Source organism: Saccopteryx leptura, chromosome 6, assembly GCF_036850995.1.
Source record: "Saccopteryx leptura isolate mSacLep1 chromosome 6, mSacLep1_pri_phased_curated, whole genome shotgun sequence".
In the NCBI taxonomy this organism is placed as follows: Eukaryota; Metazoa; Chordata; class Mammalia; order Chiroptera; family Emballonuridae; genus Saccopteryx; species Saccopteryx leptura.
Genome location: NC_089508.1, coordinates 60,132,909 through 60,151,477, shown reverse-complemented (window position 1 = coordinate 60,151,477; position 18,569 = coordinate 60,132,909). Strand labels below are relative to the sequence as shown.

Sequence of the window (18,569 nt, the reverse complement as noted above, 5' to 3'; positions counted from 1 at the left end):
CTGGGAATTGAACCTGCAACCTTGGCATTTGGGGACAATGCTATAACCAAATTATCTACCTGGCCAGAGCCATCTCTGCATCTTGAGTCACAAGACTATTCTCCTATTCTCCAATCTCTGCTCTCCCTTTGGCTTACCACGTTCCTGGGAGGATGGCCTCTTCTTCATGCACACTCAACTATTTCCTTCCTCAGAGCCTTTGCCCATGCTGTTCCTTCTACCAGCTGTGCTGTTCTCCAGACTCCTCAGGGGGTTGCTCCTGTTTGGGGGACTCCCCTGCAGTGGCACTTCCAGAGAGGCCTTTTGTGGACTACCCAAGCAAAAGCACTCCCTTGCTATTTTTTCTCATATAAAACCTTTTTCTTTCAGACCATGTATCATCATTTGTAATCATATTCATGTTTGTGCTTATTTGGTTAATGTATGCCTCCTCCATGAGGACTGGAGCTCCATGAGTGGGTGCCACATCTGTGTAGTTCATATAGCACACCCAGCACCTTGCAGCACGCCTGACACACAGCATAATAACTAACGTCAACAGTTAACATTCCCGGGGCCCTTTTTCTGCATCAGGGGCTGTTCTTGGTGCTTAAATGTATGATTTCATTGTTTTCTTACAGCAATGCGATCAGGTTGGTCTTTCCATTTTGTAGAGTGGGAAACAGAGGCAGCTAGGCAACTAACCCAAGGTGACTTGGCTAGTAAGTGTCAGAGCTGGGATTTGTTTTTTTTTTTTAATTTTTATTTATTTATTTATTCATTTTTTAGAGAGGAGAGAGAGAGGAGAGACAGAGAGAGAGAAGTGGGGGAGGAGCTAGAAGCATCAACTCCCATATGTGCCTTGACCAGGCAAGCCCAGGGTTTTGAACCGGCAACCTCAGCATTTCCAGGTCGACGCTTTATCCACTGCGCCACCACAGGTCAGGCCAGAGCTGGGATTTGAACCCCAATGTTTCTTTTTTTTTCTTTTATTTTTCCGAAGCTGGAAACGGGGAGAGACAGTCAGACAGACTTCCGCATGCGCCCGACCGGGATCCACCCGGCACGCCCACCAGGGGGCAACGCTCTGCCCACCAGGGGGCGATGCTCTGCCCACCATGCTCTGCCCCTCTGGGGCATCGCTCTGTTGTGACCAGAGCCACTCCAGTGCCTGGGGCAGAGGCCAAGGAGCCATCCCCAGTGCCCGGGCCATCTTTGAAACATTAGGCTGACAAACTAGAGGAGAGAAGGATTCATTTCAAGAGCACACGGGGAGCCACTGGTAGAAAAATTAAGGTATCTTTTGATAATTAATTTCTAATTCTAAATCAAGAGGGATTATTTTGCTAAACATAAAGGATTTTTCAGCAAGAAAATAAACACATACAAAGAGCCCTGGTTTCCTTTTTTTTAAGTTCTAAGTAGTACCTGGTACCATTGGCCTGTTCAGACCTGTGGGATTCTTTCCCAGAGAGGGGTGTATGATGGATGCACATGTGGATAGTTGTTCTGGGTATTAATATATTCTTTCCCTCTGGTTATTACTTTCTATTTCTCACTTGGCAGCCTTTCTGTGGACACCTAAAAAACAACATTGTACACAAGGCCTTTTCTCTCAGCCATGAAGAGACTATAAGTATGATATGGTTCACAGAGGATATATTAAGACAGTCTGTGGCAGACTCTGTTATGACCAAGATCCCAAACTCACACATCTTGTGTAAGACTGCGTTGTCTCTGGAGAAATATTCCTTGCCCATTGACATATACAGCCTTCTAGTTATTTTTGAGTGGGAGACTAAAAGTGTCCTATTTATTGAAACAAATTTCCTTCCAAATTTTATTATCTTCTCAGTCTTTTTAAATCACGAGAAGTATGACAACATCAAAAAAACCTGTTTTTTCTCTCTCTGTCTCTCCTCTCTCTCCCTCTCTGTTTCTCTCCTCTCTAAAAATGAATAAATAAAATAATATAAAATAAATAAAATTAAAAAAAACCCTGTTTTTTGTAAGACAGGGCTATCCCCTATCTCTTCTGAATAGAAAAGACCACAGCAGGAGAGCTAAGAAGGGAGGCATCTAAAGATAGAGTCATTTCAATAAAAGACCATCAATATAAAGGGCACAACAGGCATTCACTACATGTTTACTCTGTGTAAGGGACAGAAGAAAGTGCGTGCATGGATTCATGAAGTTAGCATGGCACTTGAGAGAGGTCAGGATATTATAACCAATGATGTCATTTCACAGCTCATTTAAAAAGCTACTGCAAAGAAGTAACAGTCTGCCCAGGGCCCCTCAGACATTTCTGTGAGGAGAGCATGGATTTCCTGCATTCCCAGAGCTGTGCGCTCACAGCATTGCTCATGGAAGTCAAGTTTGTGGGTGTGTCTATTTGTTTTAAATAATATGGAAGAAAGGAGGTCTTTCAGAATTGATTTCTAAAAAAAAAAAAAAAAAATTAAGGTTAAATTTTAAATAATATCTGCTCATGCCTATCCTGAGGTGGCGCAGTGGATAAAGCATCGACCTAGAATGCTAAGGTCACCAGTTCAACATCCTGGGCTTGCCTGGTCAAGGCACATATGGGAGTTGATGCTTCCTGTTCCTCCCTCCCTTCTCTCTCTCTCTTTCTCCCTCCACCCTGTCTCTAAAATTAATAAATAAAATTAAATATGTATATGATCAGTTTTCAATAGTAATGCCAAACAGAATTTGCAAGAATCAAAGAGTTTTTAAATATAGGAAAAATACTGGAGAATGAAGTTATATATAGTTTTGGAATTATTGAGGCAGGCTTTTCGGAATTAGGGAAAGATGGAGGAAACACCTTTTGCACACTATTCTCTGCATTTAATTGTTTTCTAAAGGGTATTTTGAAAAAAATGCAATTGGGTAAAAAGTTAAAATGATTATATAAATTATGGTTCTCAACTGGCTTTGTCCCCCTTCTACGGGGACATTAGGTAATTGTCTCCAGATATTTTTGGTTGTCACAACTTGAGGGAGGAGCAGCAGGGAGACGGTGCATTACTGGCTTCTAGTGGGTAGGCCAAGGAGGTTGCTAAACATCCTACAATGCACAGGACAGCCCTCGCAGTGAAGATGCATGCAGCCCAAAACGTCAATAGCTGAGGCTGAGAAACCCTGTGCTAAGACAGGGTTCCTGATCTGTTTAAAGCACCTTTCATAATTAATATCTCAATTGTTTGTCAGCAGAGAGATGCTGCTGCCTCAATGCAAGACTGCTACAAATTTATTTTCTCAGCTTCCTACATACTTCTTTTCATACTGCTCCACTTACACTATAGGTGTAGTGGCCCCTTTAATTTAGAGAGTCATGAAGGTGAATTTATTTCTAGTCTAATCCACCTCCAAATTACTGGGAATCTTAAATGTGATAGAGTCAATGAGGCTTTATTGTATGAAATGGTCGATGTTTCTGTTAAGCCTCTCATGACCTTCCATGTCAATGATCTGCACAATCTCCTGTCACAAGAAACAAGAGCCCCAAGGACAAATTACTGTATTAGATGTACTGGATTTCAAAGGCAACTAAGCTCTCCTTCAGCCTGCTACCTCTTTGTTACATAAAATTTGAGTCACAAAGTTCCTTACATCCTGCTCTTGTATCATATAAAGAAAACAAGTACAGCACTTTCTGATTAAAGTGCTAAATATGGCTTCCTTCTTTCTTAAAGGAAGTTAAGTAGAGGTAGAAAATACAGTGAAACTCTATTAATTTAGCATCATTAGAAGTTAGAATCATGTAGTATTTTAAGGACCCCCAAAACTAAGATGCAGCGAAACATACTAAAAACATCCTTTAAAAAAAACAAATATTGGCCCTGGCCGGTTGGCTCAGCGGTAGAGCATCGGCCTGGCGTGCAGGAGTCCCGGGTTCGATTCCCGGCCAGGGCACACAGGAGAGGCGCCCATCTGCTTCTCCACCCCTCCCCCTCTCCTTCCTCTCTGTCTCTCTTTTCCCCTCCTGCAGCCGAGGCTCCACTGGAGCAAAGATGGCCCGGGCGCTGAGGATGGCTCTGTGGCCTCTGCCTCAGGTGCTAGAATGGCTCTGGATGCAACAGAGCAATGCCCCACAGGGGCAGAGCATCGCCCCCTGGTGGGCATGCCAGGTGGATCCCGGTCGGGCACATGTGGGAGTCTGTCTGACTGCCTCCCCGTTTCCAGCTTCGGAAAAATTAAAAAAAATAAATAAAAAATAAAAATAAAAAAACAAATATCACAAAATAAGAAAAATATTATAGAAGCAAAGGTCTGCCAGATACACTTTAATGGAACTATAAAAATCAGTTTAAAATTATACGTACAAAATTACGGACTGTACAAAATTATGGACTGTACAAAAATTCTGAGGTTAAATATACCATGCTACTTTTCTCAAGTAGGTTAAATATTTTCTTGAAATTATCTTCATACTATTAATTTGCAGTCAAGTTAAATCCCAGCCCTTCCTGTGTCAAAATTATCATGAATTTCTGAACATGTGTTACCTTACACAGACCAATTACTTGTGGCTACTGATTTATTCTACAATAAATAATGACAAATCAATTCTGCTACAACTTAATAAAAAAGAGACAAATAACTTAATTAAAAAATGAGTAAAGGCCCTGAATAGATATTTCCCTAATGGCCAATATCACATGAAAGGATGCTCACTCATTTCCCACGAGGGGAATGCACATCAAAACCACAGTGAGTTTATGTCCACTAGGATGGCTAGGAGAAAAAAGTCAGATAATAACAAATGCTGACAAGGATGTAGACAGATTGGAACCCTCCCAACACTGCTGGTGGGGGTATAAACTGGTATAGCCATTTTGGAAAAAAACCTAGCAGTTCATCAGAAAGGTTAAACACAGAATTACCATATGACCCAGTATTCCCTTTCTAGGAAGGAAAGAGAAAGGAAAACACCTGTCCACACAAAACTGTGTGTGTGAACGTAGAGAGCAGCATTATTTGTTACTCTTAACAGCCGAAAAGTGGAAACAACTGATGCCTATCAACTGATGAGTAAACAAGTAAAATGTGGTCTATAGAAATATTGGTATGTTATTGGAATATTACTCAGCAGTGAAAAGAATGGAAGTGCAGATATATGCTACCACATGGTGACCCTTAAAAACACTATGCTAAAGAAAAGGAGCCAGACACAAAGGACACATATTGTATGACTCTATTTATATGCAATGTCCAGGATAGGCAAATCCACAGAGACAGAAAGCAGTGTGTGCCTAACTGGGGGTTGACAGCTAGTGAACTGGGATTTCTTTTGGGGGTGTGGAAATGTTCTAAAGTTAATTGTAGCAACAGAGGCACAACTTTATATATTAAAAACCAATGAGCTGCATACTTTTAATGGGTGAAGGGTACTATATATAAATTATGTCTCAATAAACCTGTTTAAAAGAGTCATCAGTTCATTACCTTTGCAGGAATTTTTGAAAGATGCGCCGATAGGCATAACCAGCTCTTCTCACTCGAATGTTTTCTTTCAGACCCAGGTATTCTACTTGGTGCTTCACCCTGTAAAGGAGACAATGCAGCGAGGACATTACTGGATAATTCTCTGACCCCACTCTCCTACCCACTATCACCACAACTCCCCAAATCTAAGATGCAGAGAAACATACTAAAAGGACTACAAGTAATAGTGTTCAAGTCTGAACTGACCCTCAGGCTATATAATATTAATTAAAAAAATTTTATTATGAAATACAACAGTTACAGAGAAGACTTTACATATCTGTTTTAAAAGACAGTAAAACAGAAAGTCATATACCTATCATCCAGAACATAAACAAAACTATCAGTTTTTCGCCTGACCAGGTGTTGGCACAGTGGATAGAGCATCAAACTGGGATGCAGAGGACCCAGGTTCGAGACCCCGAGGTCGCCAGCTTGAGCACAGGCTCATCTGGTTTGAGCAAAAGCCCACCAGCTTGAACCCAAGGTCGCTGGCTCCAGCAAGGGGTTACTCGGTCTGCTGAAGGCCCACGGTCAAGGTACATATGAGAAAGCAATCAATGAACAACTAAGGTGTCGCAATGCCCAATGAAGAACTGATGATTGATGCTTCTCATCTCTCTCCCTTCCTGTCTGTCTGTCCCTGTCTATCCCTCTCTCTGACTCACTCTCTGTCTCTGTAAAAAATAAATAAATAAAATAAAAATATATTTATCAGTTTTTCAAAAGACTAAAGGAAAGAACTTGTCACTTTTAAATGAACTGACATTGGAGCTGTTTTTGTCATCAACCTTAAGTTAAATAGTGATTCCAGAGGTAATGAGATTGCCCTTTTAGGTTTTTAAAATACAAGACAAGAAAGGGCATATAAAAGTATTGATGTCAAATGCCTCAGTTAAAAATGTTCTAAAAATAAGTAAATTCTAGTTTCAGTTTGGTTCATCATAGTAAACCACTGGCAGTGCACTTTGGAAAATGGGTGCCAGAGAGGACAAGACTGATGCTCTTACATGGGGATTCTCACCGCGGAGAAATGCCCCGTGCCCCACTTCTGTGCCTCAGATTCTGGGGGCCTGGCATGTCTTGGGTGGTGCACAAACATGTGAATTGTGCCCCCGCCCCCGCCCCAAGAACCAAAGTGTCTGGGAAGCTGAGTGACGGACCTTGGACACTAGCTTCTGGTTGTCCCCTGTGGGGAGATAAATAAGGCCTTTGGATAAATACACTTGGACACATGATAATGAGAAAAAGTAAATTCCCTCTTTCTTTTGAGGCAATGTCAGCTTGAGAATTGTGGCATGAAGACAGCCCTCCCCCCCTCGGTATACTTGGCGCCGACGGCATCAGTGATAAAGGGCACAGCCCCTGTGACCTGCTGTGCAGAGAGGACAGGCAGCAGCACCCTCCTCACAACCTCACAGGGGGCCCAGCACTGGTCTTCCCCGCGAGGCTCTCCCGAAACCCGCGTTTCCAACCACGGCTCGCACGTGCTAACGCCCACTGTGCGCCACTGTGTACCGCACTGTGCAGTGTGCGAGGGGTGCTTCCTGCTGAAGACCTCACGAGTAACAGTGGTCAAGAGACAGGTACAGCCCTGGCTTTGCCACTATGCGACTGCTCTGTGCCTCAGTTTCCACTTCTGTAAAATGGCGATGGTGACGTTGGTTCTGTTTTTTCTTCCTATTGGGAACATTCCATGTAAAGCACTTAGCTAACTCCTGGCATGAGCCATAAAAAGTTATTATTCTAATGGAGTCACAGCTACCACAAGAAACCAGGACTGGAGGATGGAGAGAAACATGAATTTTTCATAGTGAGAGAATAGGAAGGCAGGGGGTGCGGAGGGGAGGGAGGCAGGGGGCGCGGAGGGGAGGGGAGGGGAGGGGAGGGGAGGGGCGCGGAGGGGAGGGGAGGGGAGGGGAGGGGAGGGGAGGGGAGGGGAGGGGAGGGAGGGAGAGAGGGAGGGAGGCAGGGGGCGCAGTGAAAGCAAAGGCACGTGGGAAAGGCCTGAGGCCTGGGCAGGGGGTGAGGAAGGGACTGAAAAACTACGCGGGAAGAGCAGTGGAACCTTGCCTGTCCTGGGAAGGATGAGCTCACACCCTGGGGGGCGGGGGTGTTTGAATTATCTCAAGTCCGATTGGTCTTAACTGAACCAGCATCCAGACTGTCAGTCCCTTCAAGATAATTAACTTTAAAAAAAACTTTTATATAAAGAATTAATATTTGATATCCATATTTGGTGACACATATCTGGTTAACTAAAGAGGAAGGGATCTGATTCAGAGGAGGAATCTTCCTTTTCCCATCCTCCAAAGCTGAAGCTCACCACTGGCCTTTTCTGTACTAAGGAAAATACACAGGAGACTGCCAGTGAGAGATTTTCGCTCATTGTAAGTACTTTTCACAAATATTGGCCTTACCCCAAACCTCTGATGCAGGGAACACATCATCACCCATTGATGCAAAGAGAAACATTCCTTATGGACGAATTACATAGGAAAGACCTGCCGCATGTTAAAACGTTGTTTCCTTCATTGTAACTTCCACAACCAGGAAACTTTCTCATAGGAGTTTTTTCTAATAGATTAGACCAGGGGTCTCAAACTCAACTCAGCATGTGGGCCGCAGAGCAAGATCACAGCCGTTTGGCGGGCCGCACTAGGTCTACAAAAGGCAACTGTTACGCAACACTTTTCTTGAACTTCGTGGATTAGTCTGCGGGCCGCACAAAATTGTTCGGCGGGCCGCGAGTTTGAGACCCCTGGATTAGACAATCAGTTTAGCAAATTTTGTAATGTTTAAAATTTCATGTAATCGAAGCATCCAGGTTCATTTTCCTGTATTCTTACATGCTGTCACCTCTGCAGTAGACATCGGCCAGGCTGACAATGTCCACTTGTCCCCTTCCTTGTGCTAACTCTTCCCCTCAGTAGGACAGAGGGAAGTCCTCTTCCTGCTTGTCTTTGGCCATTTAACACAAGTAGGTCAAGGCCTGAGAACCCTGCTAGGGCAGCAACTCAGAACCCAGGTCAGGCAACTTTGCCAGAGCCAAACAAAAACATTCTCAACAGGAGAAAAATACACCACGACCCATCACCTGGTGGGACAAGTAACCCTGTCCACTGACAGCTTCAACTGACTGTGTCATCTCCGCCAATAGAGCTTACTCTCCCTTCATGGACCCCCATGCTCCACACTCATGGATGAAGTGAAACCATCCGTCACACAATAAACATGAATCGGGATGGGGGAGGGGAACCGTGGGAAGCAAGCCCAGTGAAAATATAAATCAGCACTTGACCAACAAATGCCATAGAGTTCTTAAAACCAGTTTACATGAAAGTATGTTATGAAGTTCTTTGCTTCAAGTCAAATAAGGGGTGTGATTTAAAAAAAAAAAACCAGCAAGGGAAAGCTCTGTGAGGATTTACTGAAGAAATATACACTGTCTTAACTTCTCCATTTTCTGATATTCCAGTGAATCAGTTTGGATTTCATGAGAGGGTAGCATCAGGGTTGGAGCACTCCCAGCCAGTAGTTCTTGCAGAACCTCCACAATGGAGGGACTGTCAGCAGGGAACCTGTCAGGTAAGCAGTGGTCCCCAACCCCCGGGGCCGTGGACCGGTACCGGTCCGTGGGCCATTTGGTACCAGTCCGCAGAGAAAGAATAAATAACTTACATTATTTCCGTTTTATTTATATTTAAGTCTGAACGATGTTTTTTTTTTTTTAAAAATGACCAGATTCCCTCTGTTACATCTGTCTAAGACTCACTCTTGACGCTTGTCTCGGTCACGTGATACATTTATCCATCCCACCCTAAAGGCTGGTCAGTGAAAATATTTTCTGACATTAAACTGGTCCGTGGCCCAAAAAAGGTTGGGGACCAGTGGGGTAGAGGATGGTGCGCTGGGGAGGTACTGCACGTGCAGGGTGCACGAGATTGTGATTCTATTTGTTTAAGATTATGTTTGTCGGGAGGGGTTGGGGAAGGGAAGCTGGATGAATTCTAAAGTGGGGGGGGAGGGTAGGCTAAAGCAACCACTGGTAATACCTCTGCTTTTAAGACTCGCATAATTTATTGCTGAGGCTGCCTATGACACCACCCTTCCACTGTGTGTATCACGCACAAGCGCAGTGTGTGTGCGGGTAAAGGTGAGAGGGGGAGCATAGGAGTGACGTAGAGACAGGCAGAGGCAGGCTGGCAGACACGGGAGCAGACCTGGTAAAGGTGAGAGGGGGAGCATAGGAGTGACGTAGAGACAGGCAGAGGCAGGCTGGCAGACACGGGAGCAGACCTGGTAAAGGTGAGAGGGGGAGCATAGGAGTGACGTAGAGACAGGCAGAGGCAGGCTGGCAGACACGGGAGCAGACCTGGGAGAGCCCATTCTGGACGGACCCTCTTAGCTGAAGAGGAAGAAACTGAGGGCTGAGAAGATTAAGTGTCTCACTTAGGTGACAGGCCAGCACCAGGACACAGTTCTTCCAAATCCCAATCCAGTCTTTTGCTCTAGAGTAGCTGTCCTCAAAGAATAATGCCTGGCCCATCATCACCAGTATCATCTGAGAACTTCTTAAAAATGCACATTCTTGGACTCCATAGAAGAAGCACAAGCATGAGTTTTTAGGAGCTGAGCAGGACTTTTGAGGACAGGACATTGTGGACATTACTCATTCATAAGATCGCCAGGATTTGGAGCTGACTCAATGGCACACAACATACATAAAGGACCAATTACTGCCCTGACTGGAGAGCTCAGTTGGTTGGAACATTGTCTGAAGCGCAGAGGTTGCCGGTTTGATTCCCGGTCAGGGCACATACAGAAACAGATAAATGTTCCTCTCTCTCTCTCTCTCTCTCTCTCTCTCTCTCTCTGTCTCTCCCTTCCTCTCTCTCTGTCTAAAATCAATACAATAAACATTAAAAAAAAGAAACAACCAAAAAACGAAGAATCCAGTACTACCTGTCTGCTGTGGGTTAGAAAGGATCTTGCTGGCAGAGTGGGAAATGGACCTACACGTGTGTCTCTCAGAGGTAATTAGCCACTCGGAATTTTAATCCTGGTCTTCCTCTTTACGTTTCACTTTAAGTCACTTGATACCTAAGAGTTTATCTACTTTTTTCCAAGAGAGTACAGAAAAAAAGATAGCAATTCTGGTATGTTGAAGTCCAGGGACTTAATTATCTGAGGATGCTGGTGGGATCCTCTCTGTGGTCCAAGTCACCCAGAAGGTCTCTCCCCAGCCCTGCTTCCCATGATCCTACGAACAGTGGGTTCAGGCCTCTTAGGGATGTGCATCTGGGTCCCCCAGCTGGATGGAAAAACTGTATTCTCTAATTATCTTGTTTTTGTGTGTGAGACAGAGACAGAGAGAGGGACAGACAGGGAGAGATGAGAAACATCAATTCTTCATTGCTGCACCTTAGTCATTCATTGATTGCCTTCTCATATGTGCCTTGACCAGGAGGCTGCAGCAGAGCGAGTGACCCCTTGCTCAAGCCAGCAACCTTGGGCTCAAGCCAACAACCTTTGGGCTTAAGCCAGCGACCATGGGGTCATGTCTATAATCCCACGCTCAAGCCAGTGACCTTGGGGTTATGAAGCTGGCGACCTCTGGGTTTCTAACCTGGGTCCTCGGCGTCCCAGGCCAACACTCCATTCACTGCGCCACAGCCTGGTCAGGCTCTAGCTATCATCTTAATATTTTCCTACTCGAAACCGTGATTCCATCCAGTACAGGCCACGCCCCTAAGTGCCCGTGGTGGGAGGATCAGTGATGTAGCTCCTCAGATGTCAGGCAGGACAGGACTCCTTGCATGCTTGTGTTCCACAAGTCTCCTTTCGGCTTGTTCCCTCCCAGAGAGTCACTCTGCTCATAAACGCAGTCGGGGAACTACAGAAGCTGAACCATGTCCCCAGTGTCCTCATGAGCAACAGTAAATGAGGGATTGCTTTGTAACCAGCAATTTGGACCTTCACTCTCAACTCTGAGCTAAGCATTCTAGGCCACATCCTGTGGGTGCCGATGAGGAGCTGAGTGTACTAAGAATGTCCACCCAGAGCCTCAAACTAATTTTAAAACCATCCTGACTCTGCGGTGTCAAAGTATTTCTTTTTCCATCTGCCCCCAGACTAGCCAAGATAAACATTATAAATTGCTAATTCTGAACCGAATGGCACTGCTAACATTTTAGAAAGGGCAAGGGAAGAAAAAAATATATAGTCTTTGTCCTGGAAAAGTTAAAGACACAAGGACATGATCTGAAGGTAATTTAAACTGCTCTGCCTTTGGTGTGGGACAGGCCATCATCCTGAGAAGAGGGGAGACGTGCCGGGGCCTCCGGAAGCCGGCCTCCACCGCTCCATCTGCCGTCTTCCTCATACCTGCTCTCCTCCCAGTCTCTCGGCTTCTTGGTTTCATTTGGTTTAATGCAGCGAATGTAGTGAGGGGTACATTTCATCAGGGTGCTCACAAGGTCATTGGCTTGTTTCTAGAAAGGAAGAATAACATCCATTAAAGACATGAAACTCTCTGAAGCAGACGAGCTTTTAAAGGAGATCTGTGAAACTTTATTGTGGAAATTGATAGCTAGAAATTAATCTTCGTGACAATTTGTTCACTAGGCTTCACTCAGGTATACTGCGCTTTCTTATAGCTCTACTGACTTTAACGATAATTTTTAACTCTCAAATGGGTTTGAAATTAGATTTTTGAAAGCAACTAGGCCTTTTTAATACAGTTAATAAAACAAACAAAAAACAAATAAAACTAACACCCAGTAAATTTTCATAGATCATTTTAAAAATGAGAAACAGGCCCAGGCTGGTTGGTTCAGTGCTACAGTGTCGGCCCGGTATGTGGAAGTCCTGGGTTCAATTTCTAGCCAGGGCACACAGGAGAAGCGCCCATCTGCTTCTCCACCTCTCCCCCTCTCCTTTCTATCTCTCTCTTCCCCTCTCACAGCCAAGGTTCCATTGGAGCAAAGTTGGCCCCGGTGCTGAGGATGGCTCCATGGCCTCTGCCTCAGGCGCTAGAATGCCTCCGGTTACAATGGAGCAACACCCCAGATGGGCAGAGCATCGCCCCCTGGTGGGCATGCCAGGTGGATCCCGGTCAGGCACATGTGGGAGTCTGTCTCTCTGCTTCCCTTATTCTCACTTCAGAAAAATACAAAAAAACAAAATAACAAAAAAAAGAGGCATGACAGTTATTAACAAATTAATTTTACAAATATATTGTCCACATTTTTGGGGTGGAGAGGCAAATTATTTGCCAGGATAAACCAGCAAAATCCCCTCTTTTCTGGCAACCCAACCAATGAAGCATCTGCTACCAAAGTGATGGAAATTCATAGTTAGAGGTGTGAGGTCCACGAGACTCAGAATTCAGAAGCCTTTTCATATGCCGTTTCATTTGCTTCCTTCCTCAGCCTATCCTCTTACAGACCTGCCGCCTCTGAGCCCTGGTGGTCTGAGAGCTCACTTACACCTTCACAAAGCTCAGCTACTCAGTATCAAGTCATCTCCCACTACCCAAGCCCTGGGTACCCAGAGAGGAACTGGGTTTAAGCAGAAAAAGCCACATAAAGCTGAAATCACTGATAAAGTATTTCAAGTCATAAGTAATCATAAACGCGGTGTGAAGAAATAGGAGCAGAACCTACATCAGCCTCCACTCCTCCTCTGAGCTGAGCACGCCCCGTGGGTCCAAAGACGGGCACAGGCCCACTCCCCTCCTAGGCAAGTCAGTGCGGAGGGAGAAAACCTCGGAAGGGCAACGGAGACACAAAACAGAGCTCCGGAGCCAGAAAACCATTACAAAGTCAGCGGAAGGGGTGCACCTGCCGTAGACAACCCTCTCTCAATTAGAGCTTTTCTGTTTTCATGGGTTTGAGAAATCTGAAACCCTTGAGAAAAACTCTTGGGTACATTCAAAGCAAGATGTTCACTGGTGAATCAAGTTCCGTTGAGATGTGCAGAATATATAGCATTCTTTGCAATGCTTGGGGGGTCAAGGCCAAAGCTGAAGAGGTTACCTGACCAAAGTAAACCCTATGAGGAAAGAGTAAACTGACTCTTATCTTCTTTGTTGATGTAGGTTGTACTTGAGAACAAATCTGAGGATCTTTGCAACACAGGGTTAAGTTGGGGAGGGATTGTTTGTATCGGAGCTTCTTTTAAGGTCCTCGTACTCTTAATTTTTATTAAAAATATTTTTTAATTTAATTAAAAATTTTCAATTTCCAACCCTGGTGGGTTAGCTCAGTTGGTTAGAGCATCAGCCCAAAACACCAACGTTGTGGGTTCGATCCCTGGTTTGGACAAGTACCGAAAGCAACCAATGAATGCACAACTAAGTGGAACAACAAATGAATGCTTCTCTTTATCTCTCCCTCTCCCCGTCTCTCTAAAACCAATTAATCAACAATAATAAAAAGCCTTTATAATTTCCAAGTAGAGCTTTAATTTTAAGCATTTAATAGGATACCTTTTCACCTTAGCGTAAGAAAACTAAGAGGTAAGTGTGACTAAGTTTCTGTGCCACCTGACATAGCTCTCTCTAGCTCAAAACAGCAATGGATAACACTACTGAATATGCCTCATGGGCTAGACACATGGGTTTTCTCATTTATGCTTCACAATTCTAAGAGGCAGCTACTATTACCATTAGTATTCCCCTTTCTTAGATGAGAAAACAGGGCCTTAAAGAAATAAATAAAGTATTGCTCAAAATGAACACAATTAATAAGCAATGAAGTTGAGGCTTGAACCCAAGTCTGTGAGCTAACAAGTCTGATTCTTTATTTATTTATTTATTTTTTTAACAGAGACAGAGAGAGAATCAGAGAGAGGGATAGACAGGGACAGACAGACAGGAACGGAGAGAGATGAGAAGCATCAATCATTAGTTTTTCGTTGCGCATTGCGACACCTTAGTTGTTCATTGATCACCTTCTCATATGTGCCTTGACTGCGGGCCTTCAGCAGACCAAGTAAACCCTTGCTGGAGCCAGCGACCTTGGGTCCAAGCTGGTGGGCTTTTGCTCAAACCAGATGAGCCCACGCTCAAGCTGGCGACCTCGGGGTCTCGAACCTGGGTCCTCGGCATCCCAGTCCAACGCTCTATCCACTGCGCCACCGCCTGGTCAGGCTCAAGTCTGATTCTTTTTTTTTTTTTTTTTTTGTACTTTTCTGAAGCTGGAAACCGGGAGAGACAGTCAGACAGACTCCCGCATGCGCCCAACCGGGATCCACCGGCACGCCCACCAGGGGCGAGGCTCTGCCCACCAGGGGGCGATGCTCTGCCACGACCAGAGCCACTCCAGCGCCCGGGGCAGAGGCCAAGGAGCCATCCCCAGCACCCAGGCCATCTTTGCTCCAATGGAGCCTCGGCTGCGGGAGGGGAAGAGAGAGACAGAGAGGAAGGAGGGGGGCGGGGCGGAGAAGCAAATGGGTGCCTCTCCTATGTGCCCTGGCCGGGAATCGAACCCGGGTCCCCCGCACGCACGCCAGGCCAACGCTCTACCGCTGAGCCAACCGGCCAGGGCCTCAAGTCTGATTCTTAACCACACTGCTCCCTGACTTTTTAAGGAGGCTATGGGATAATCTAGTGTGATGTGAAAGAATTAAGCCAGGATCAGAGAGCCTTTATGTTGTGGGATAACCATTTCAATAAACAGGAATACATCTTAACCATGACAATTACCCTGAATTTAGCAACAAGTCAACTTTAGATGCTCTCTGAGGTGGTCAGGAAGCAGTAACTGGATTTACCCTGACTCCAGGCAAGAAGAGTCCATGAGCCCATGACCTACCAAAGCACTTGCCCAATAGAAGTGCGACTCAAAATCTTCAGACAGGCAAGTGAGAAAAGGCTTAGGGCAAAAGCTCCTTGTGTTACCCTCAACACAGATTATTAGCAAGCCTGAGTTCGGGTCTTGGTTACATGATAGATCACCAAATTGCTCTGGTCCTCCGATTCCCCATCTGTACACTAAATAGGCTGAACTAGAAGACCTGTAATATCTTAAAGGTTAGAATAGGTGGTAAAAGTCAGCCAGTCCAGTCATCACAAGGTGTTGGTGCCTGTCACGTCCTCTCCTTTAGAGGCCAAGTCTCACTCTGATGCCGCTGCAGCCCAGTCCGCTTTGCCAGCTCTGAGCTCGATTCCATTGCCCTATAGCATTGATCTTTGGCTTTCATTTTAAAACTGGCCATGTCCACACATGATGTAGAATTTAGTGAAGCCTCAGCACCAAGTGTTATTAAATGTAGAATATTATTACTTACAATCATATAAGGAGAGTTCTCATCAAATGCATATTCTATTAATTAAATCTTATAGCTCAGTTTTAAATTTTAGAGAATTGGAATACAATAAAATAACCAACACTAAAACTACCTTTAAGTTAATTTTTCTCTCAAGGAACTGAAGATCCCTTTAAGTGCTTACACCTTGGTGATATCAACAGGATACTGAACGTCTGCAAAATACTGTGGCTACGGAAGGGATAAGAGATGGAGGCTCGGCTGTGCGTCTCTGAGAGGTGTCTGCCAGGGGATATATGAACCAGGGAGAAGGCCGTGCCTGTGGGGGAGCACAGCGGCAGAATGACACCAGTCATGCCATCCGCCATCTCACTGGGTGAGAATATGCACAGTAAGTATCCCCTAGTCAAGTGGGCTGACTCTAGGTTGACCACCCCAGATGACAGCAATCCTTGAAGGCCTTGAAATCCTGAGCATTTTGAGCACATCCAGAAGGTGGCAATTTTGAGCATTCAACTAGACAAGGCAATGAAGGAAAGAAAGGAGTCAAGTCTTCCAAGAAGAAAAAAAGGCCCCTAACCCCACCCTCCTTTTTTATAGGAAACAAGCTCCACTGAGAATCCGGACCGCTTGAAAGTGAGTCACTGTGACCTTGATGATCTGGGCCCTTTGGATCTGAATGTGACAGTCTTGTGACTAGATTTTTCAGCCCACAGCTAATCCTTAACCTTGAAGTGCATGCATGAGTCAGAAGCCTCACGCAGACATTAATATCTGGGGCCTCATGAGAATTGCATCTGCTCTCTGCCCTCAATGCTCTGCTCCAGGGAACTCAATCCAGAGATTTAAATTTCTCTAGTTCTTTGAACACGATTGTCCCTAATCCCAGAGGACTCCTCCCTTCAGCTCAAAACACAGCTTGCATCTGACTGCTTCCCCCAAACCCGAAGGCTTCTTTGGACTGGAATCTTCTCGTTGCTATGAGGTTTCAGTGATGGGTTCCTTTATCCAGCCACTGTTCTTGCCCTCCAGGGCTGGGGAGGCAGCCTTCCGAGTGCGAAACACTCCGAGAAGACAGAGCGAGTGAGTGAACAGAACAATAACAACCGTGGTGTCCATAAGGCTGGGCTTAATCCAGGAGGGCACTGTGAGAAGGACATGTAGGATCTGGACACACAAAGACAGTGAGGGGGAATGGACAGTATACAAAAATCTGTCCACCAAATCAAGCAGAGATGAATAAGCATGCCTTATGAGGAGGGGACTGGCAGTAGACTGTAGTGACTGTAGTAAGAGATAATAAACAGGCCCTGGCCGGTTGGCTCAGTGGTAGAGCGTCGGCTTGGCGTGCGGGGGACCCGGGTTCGATTCCTGGCCAGGGCACATAGGAGAAGCGCCCATTTGCTTCTCCACCCCCCTCCTCCTTCCTCTCTGTCTCTCTCTTCCCCTCCCGCAGCCAGGGCTCCATTGGAGCAAAGATGGCCCGGGCGCTGGGGATGGCTCCTTGGCCTCTGCCCCAGGCGCTAGAGTGGCTCTGGTCGCGGCAGAGCGACACCCTGGAGGGGCAGAGCATTGCCCCCTGGTGGGCAGAGCGTTGCCCCTGGTGGGCGTGCCAGTTGGATCCCGGTCAGGTGCATGCGGGAGTCTGTCTGACTATCTCTCCCCATTTCCAGCTTCAGAAAAATAAAAAAAAAAAAGAGATAATAAACATTTTGTGTTTATTGTTTCCAGGCAGGGTGCTAAATGCCCTACATGTACTACTAAATTTAATCCACACAGTACCCCCTGGAGAGAGGCACCAAGATCTTCATCTTACAGATAAAGCAGAAGAGGCACTGAGTTCGGGTAGCTTGCTGCCAATCACGCTGCTACGAAAAGCAAAGGATGCAAACACAGGTGATGGGACCCCAGAGCCCTGCTGTCAATCATTTGGTGAGCCCGTCAATTATAAAACTGGTGTGACCTTTAACTTGCATGATTTTTTTAATGGTTTTAACTGATATGATTAAAAAAATAGTTAAGTGACTATTTCTCGAAAAATCACATGATTGTTTTGACACAACCTTTAAATTCGTCACACAATGGCTCAGATAACACAGTGCTCTTCCCACGAGGGGCTCCCGAGAAACACTGTAGGAACTCCTCCTGGCTTGAAGACACCGCAGAGCCAGATGCGCCTGTAACTCAGAAAGGAGGGGGGGGGGGCTTCGACAAAGGGGGATAGGCAAGTTGCCCCTGTAAAACCCAGTAGAATTCTAAGTACATAAAGTTCCATAATTGGCAAGTTTTGAGGTCTGGTCTGGAAAACAGTCATCAAAACCTGGAATGTGGCTCTGAATCATAAAATTTCTCTGATAGTTTAATGTGAATTCTTTCAGGTTCAGTTTAAAGCCATTTCCTCTCAGAAAGTAGCTGATTATCGTCTGCTCCCTGTTCAGCTCTGAGGTACTTAATAGACATTAGGGGTTTCAGTCCAGCCGAGCCCAATCCGGCTTGCACCCTGCGACCTTTCAGCAAGCGCAACATGACTTCTGGGCACCTGAAACCAATCCGTTAATCGCACTGACCTCATCCTGGCTCAGGGGTGCGGTTCCTGACTCCTAGAAAACCCTGCCTCTTATAGGAATCTATAAACGTCCCCAAATAGCACAAACCTTTATTTTGCTTCCGGCAGTAGTTGGGCGCCCTTTCTTGTCAGCTTGCAGATTTTCCGGAAATAACGACTTTATAAAAGGTCTGGAGGAGGAGAAAGAGAACGGATCAGCAATCAGAGGGCTGACAGCCTGCTTCCGCAGAGAACGGAGAGGCGCGTGTGGCCTTGGCTA

The 18,569-nt window shown here is 45.5% G+C and overlaps 1 protein-coding gene across 1 annotated transcript in view; it reads right to left on the bottom strand.

The window, feature by feature from the left end:
* The window catches only part of MYO1E (myosin IE), a 243,090-nt gene that overhangs the window by 42,542 nt on the left and 181,979 nt on the right, over positions 1-18,569 (bottom strand). The window contains exons 16-18 of the mRNA XM_066341498.1: positions 18,399-18,480; positions 11,860-11,966; positions 5,434-5,532 (exon numbers count right to left, since the gene is read on the bottom strand). Of these exons, the coding sequence (XP_066197595.1) occupies positions 5,434-5,532; positions 11,860-11,966; positions 18,399-18,480 (288 nt within the window). The remainder of the gene's footprint in view (positions 1-5,433; positions 5,533-11,859; positions 11,967-18,398; positions 18,481-18,569) is intronic.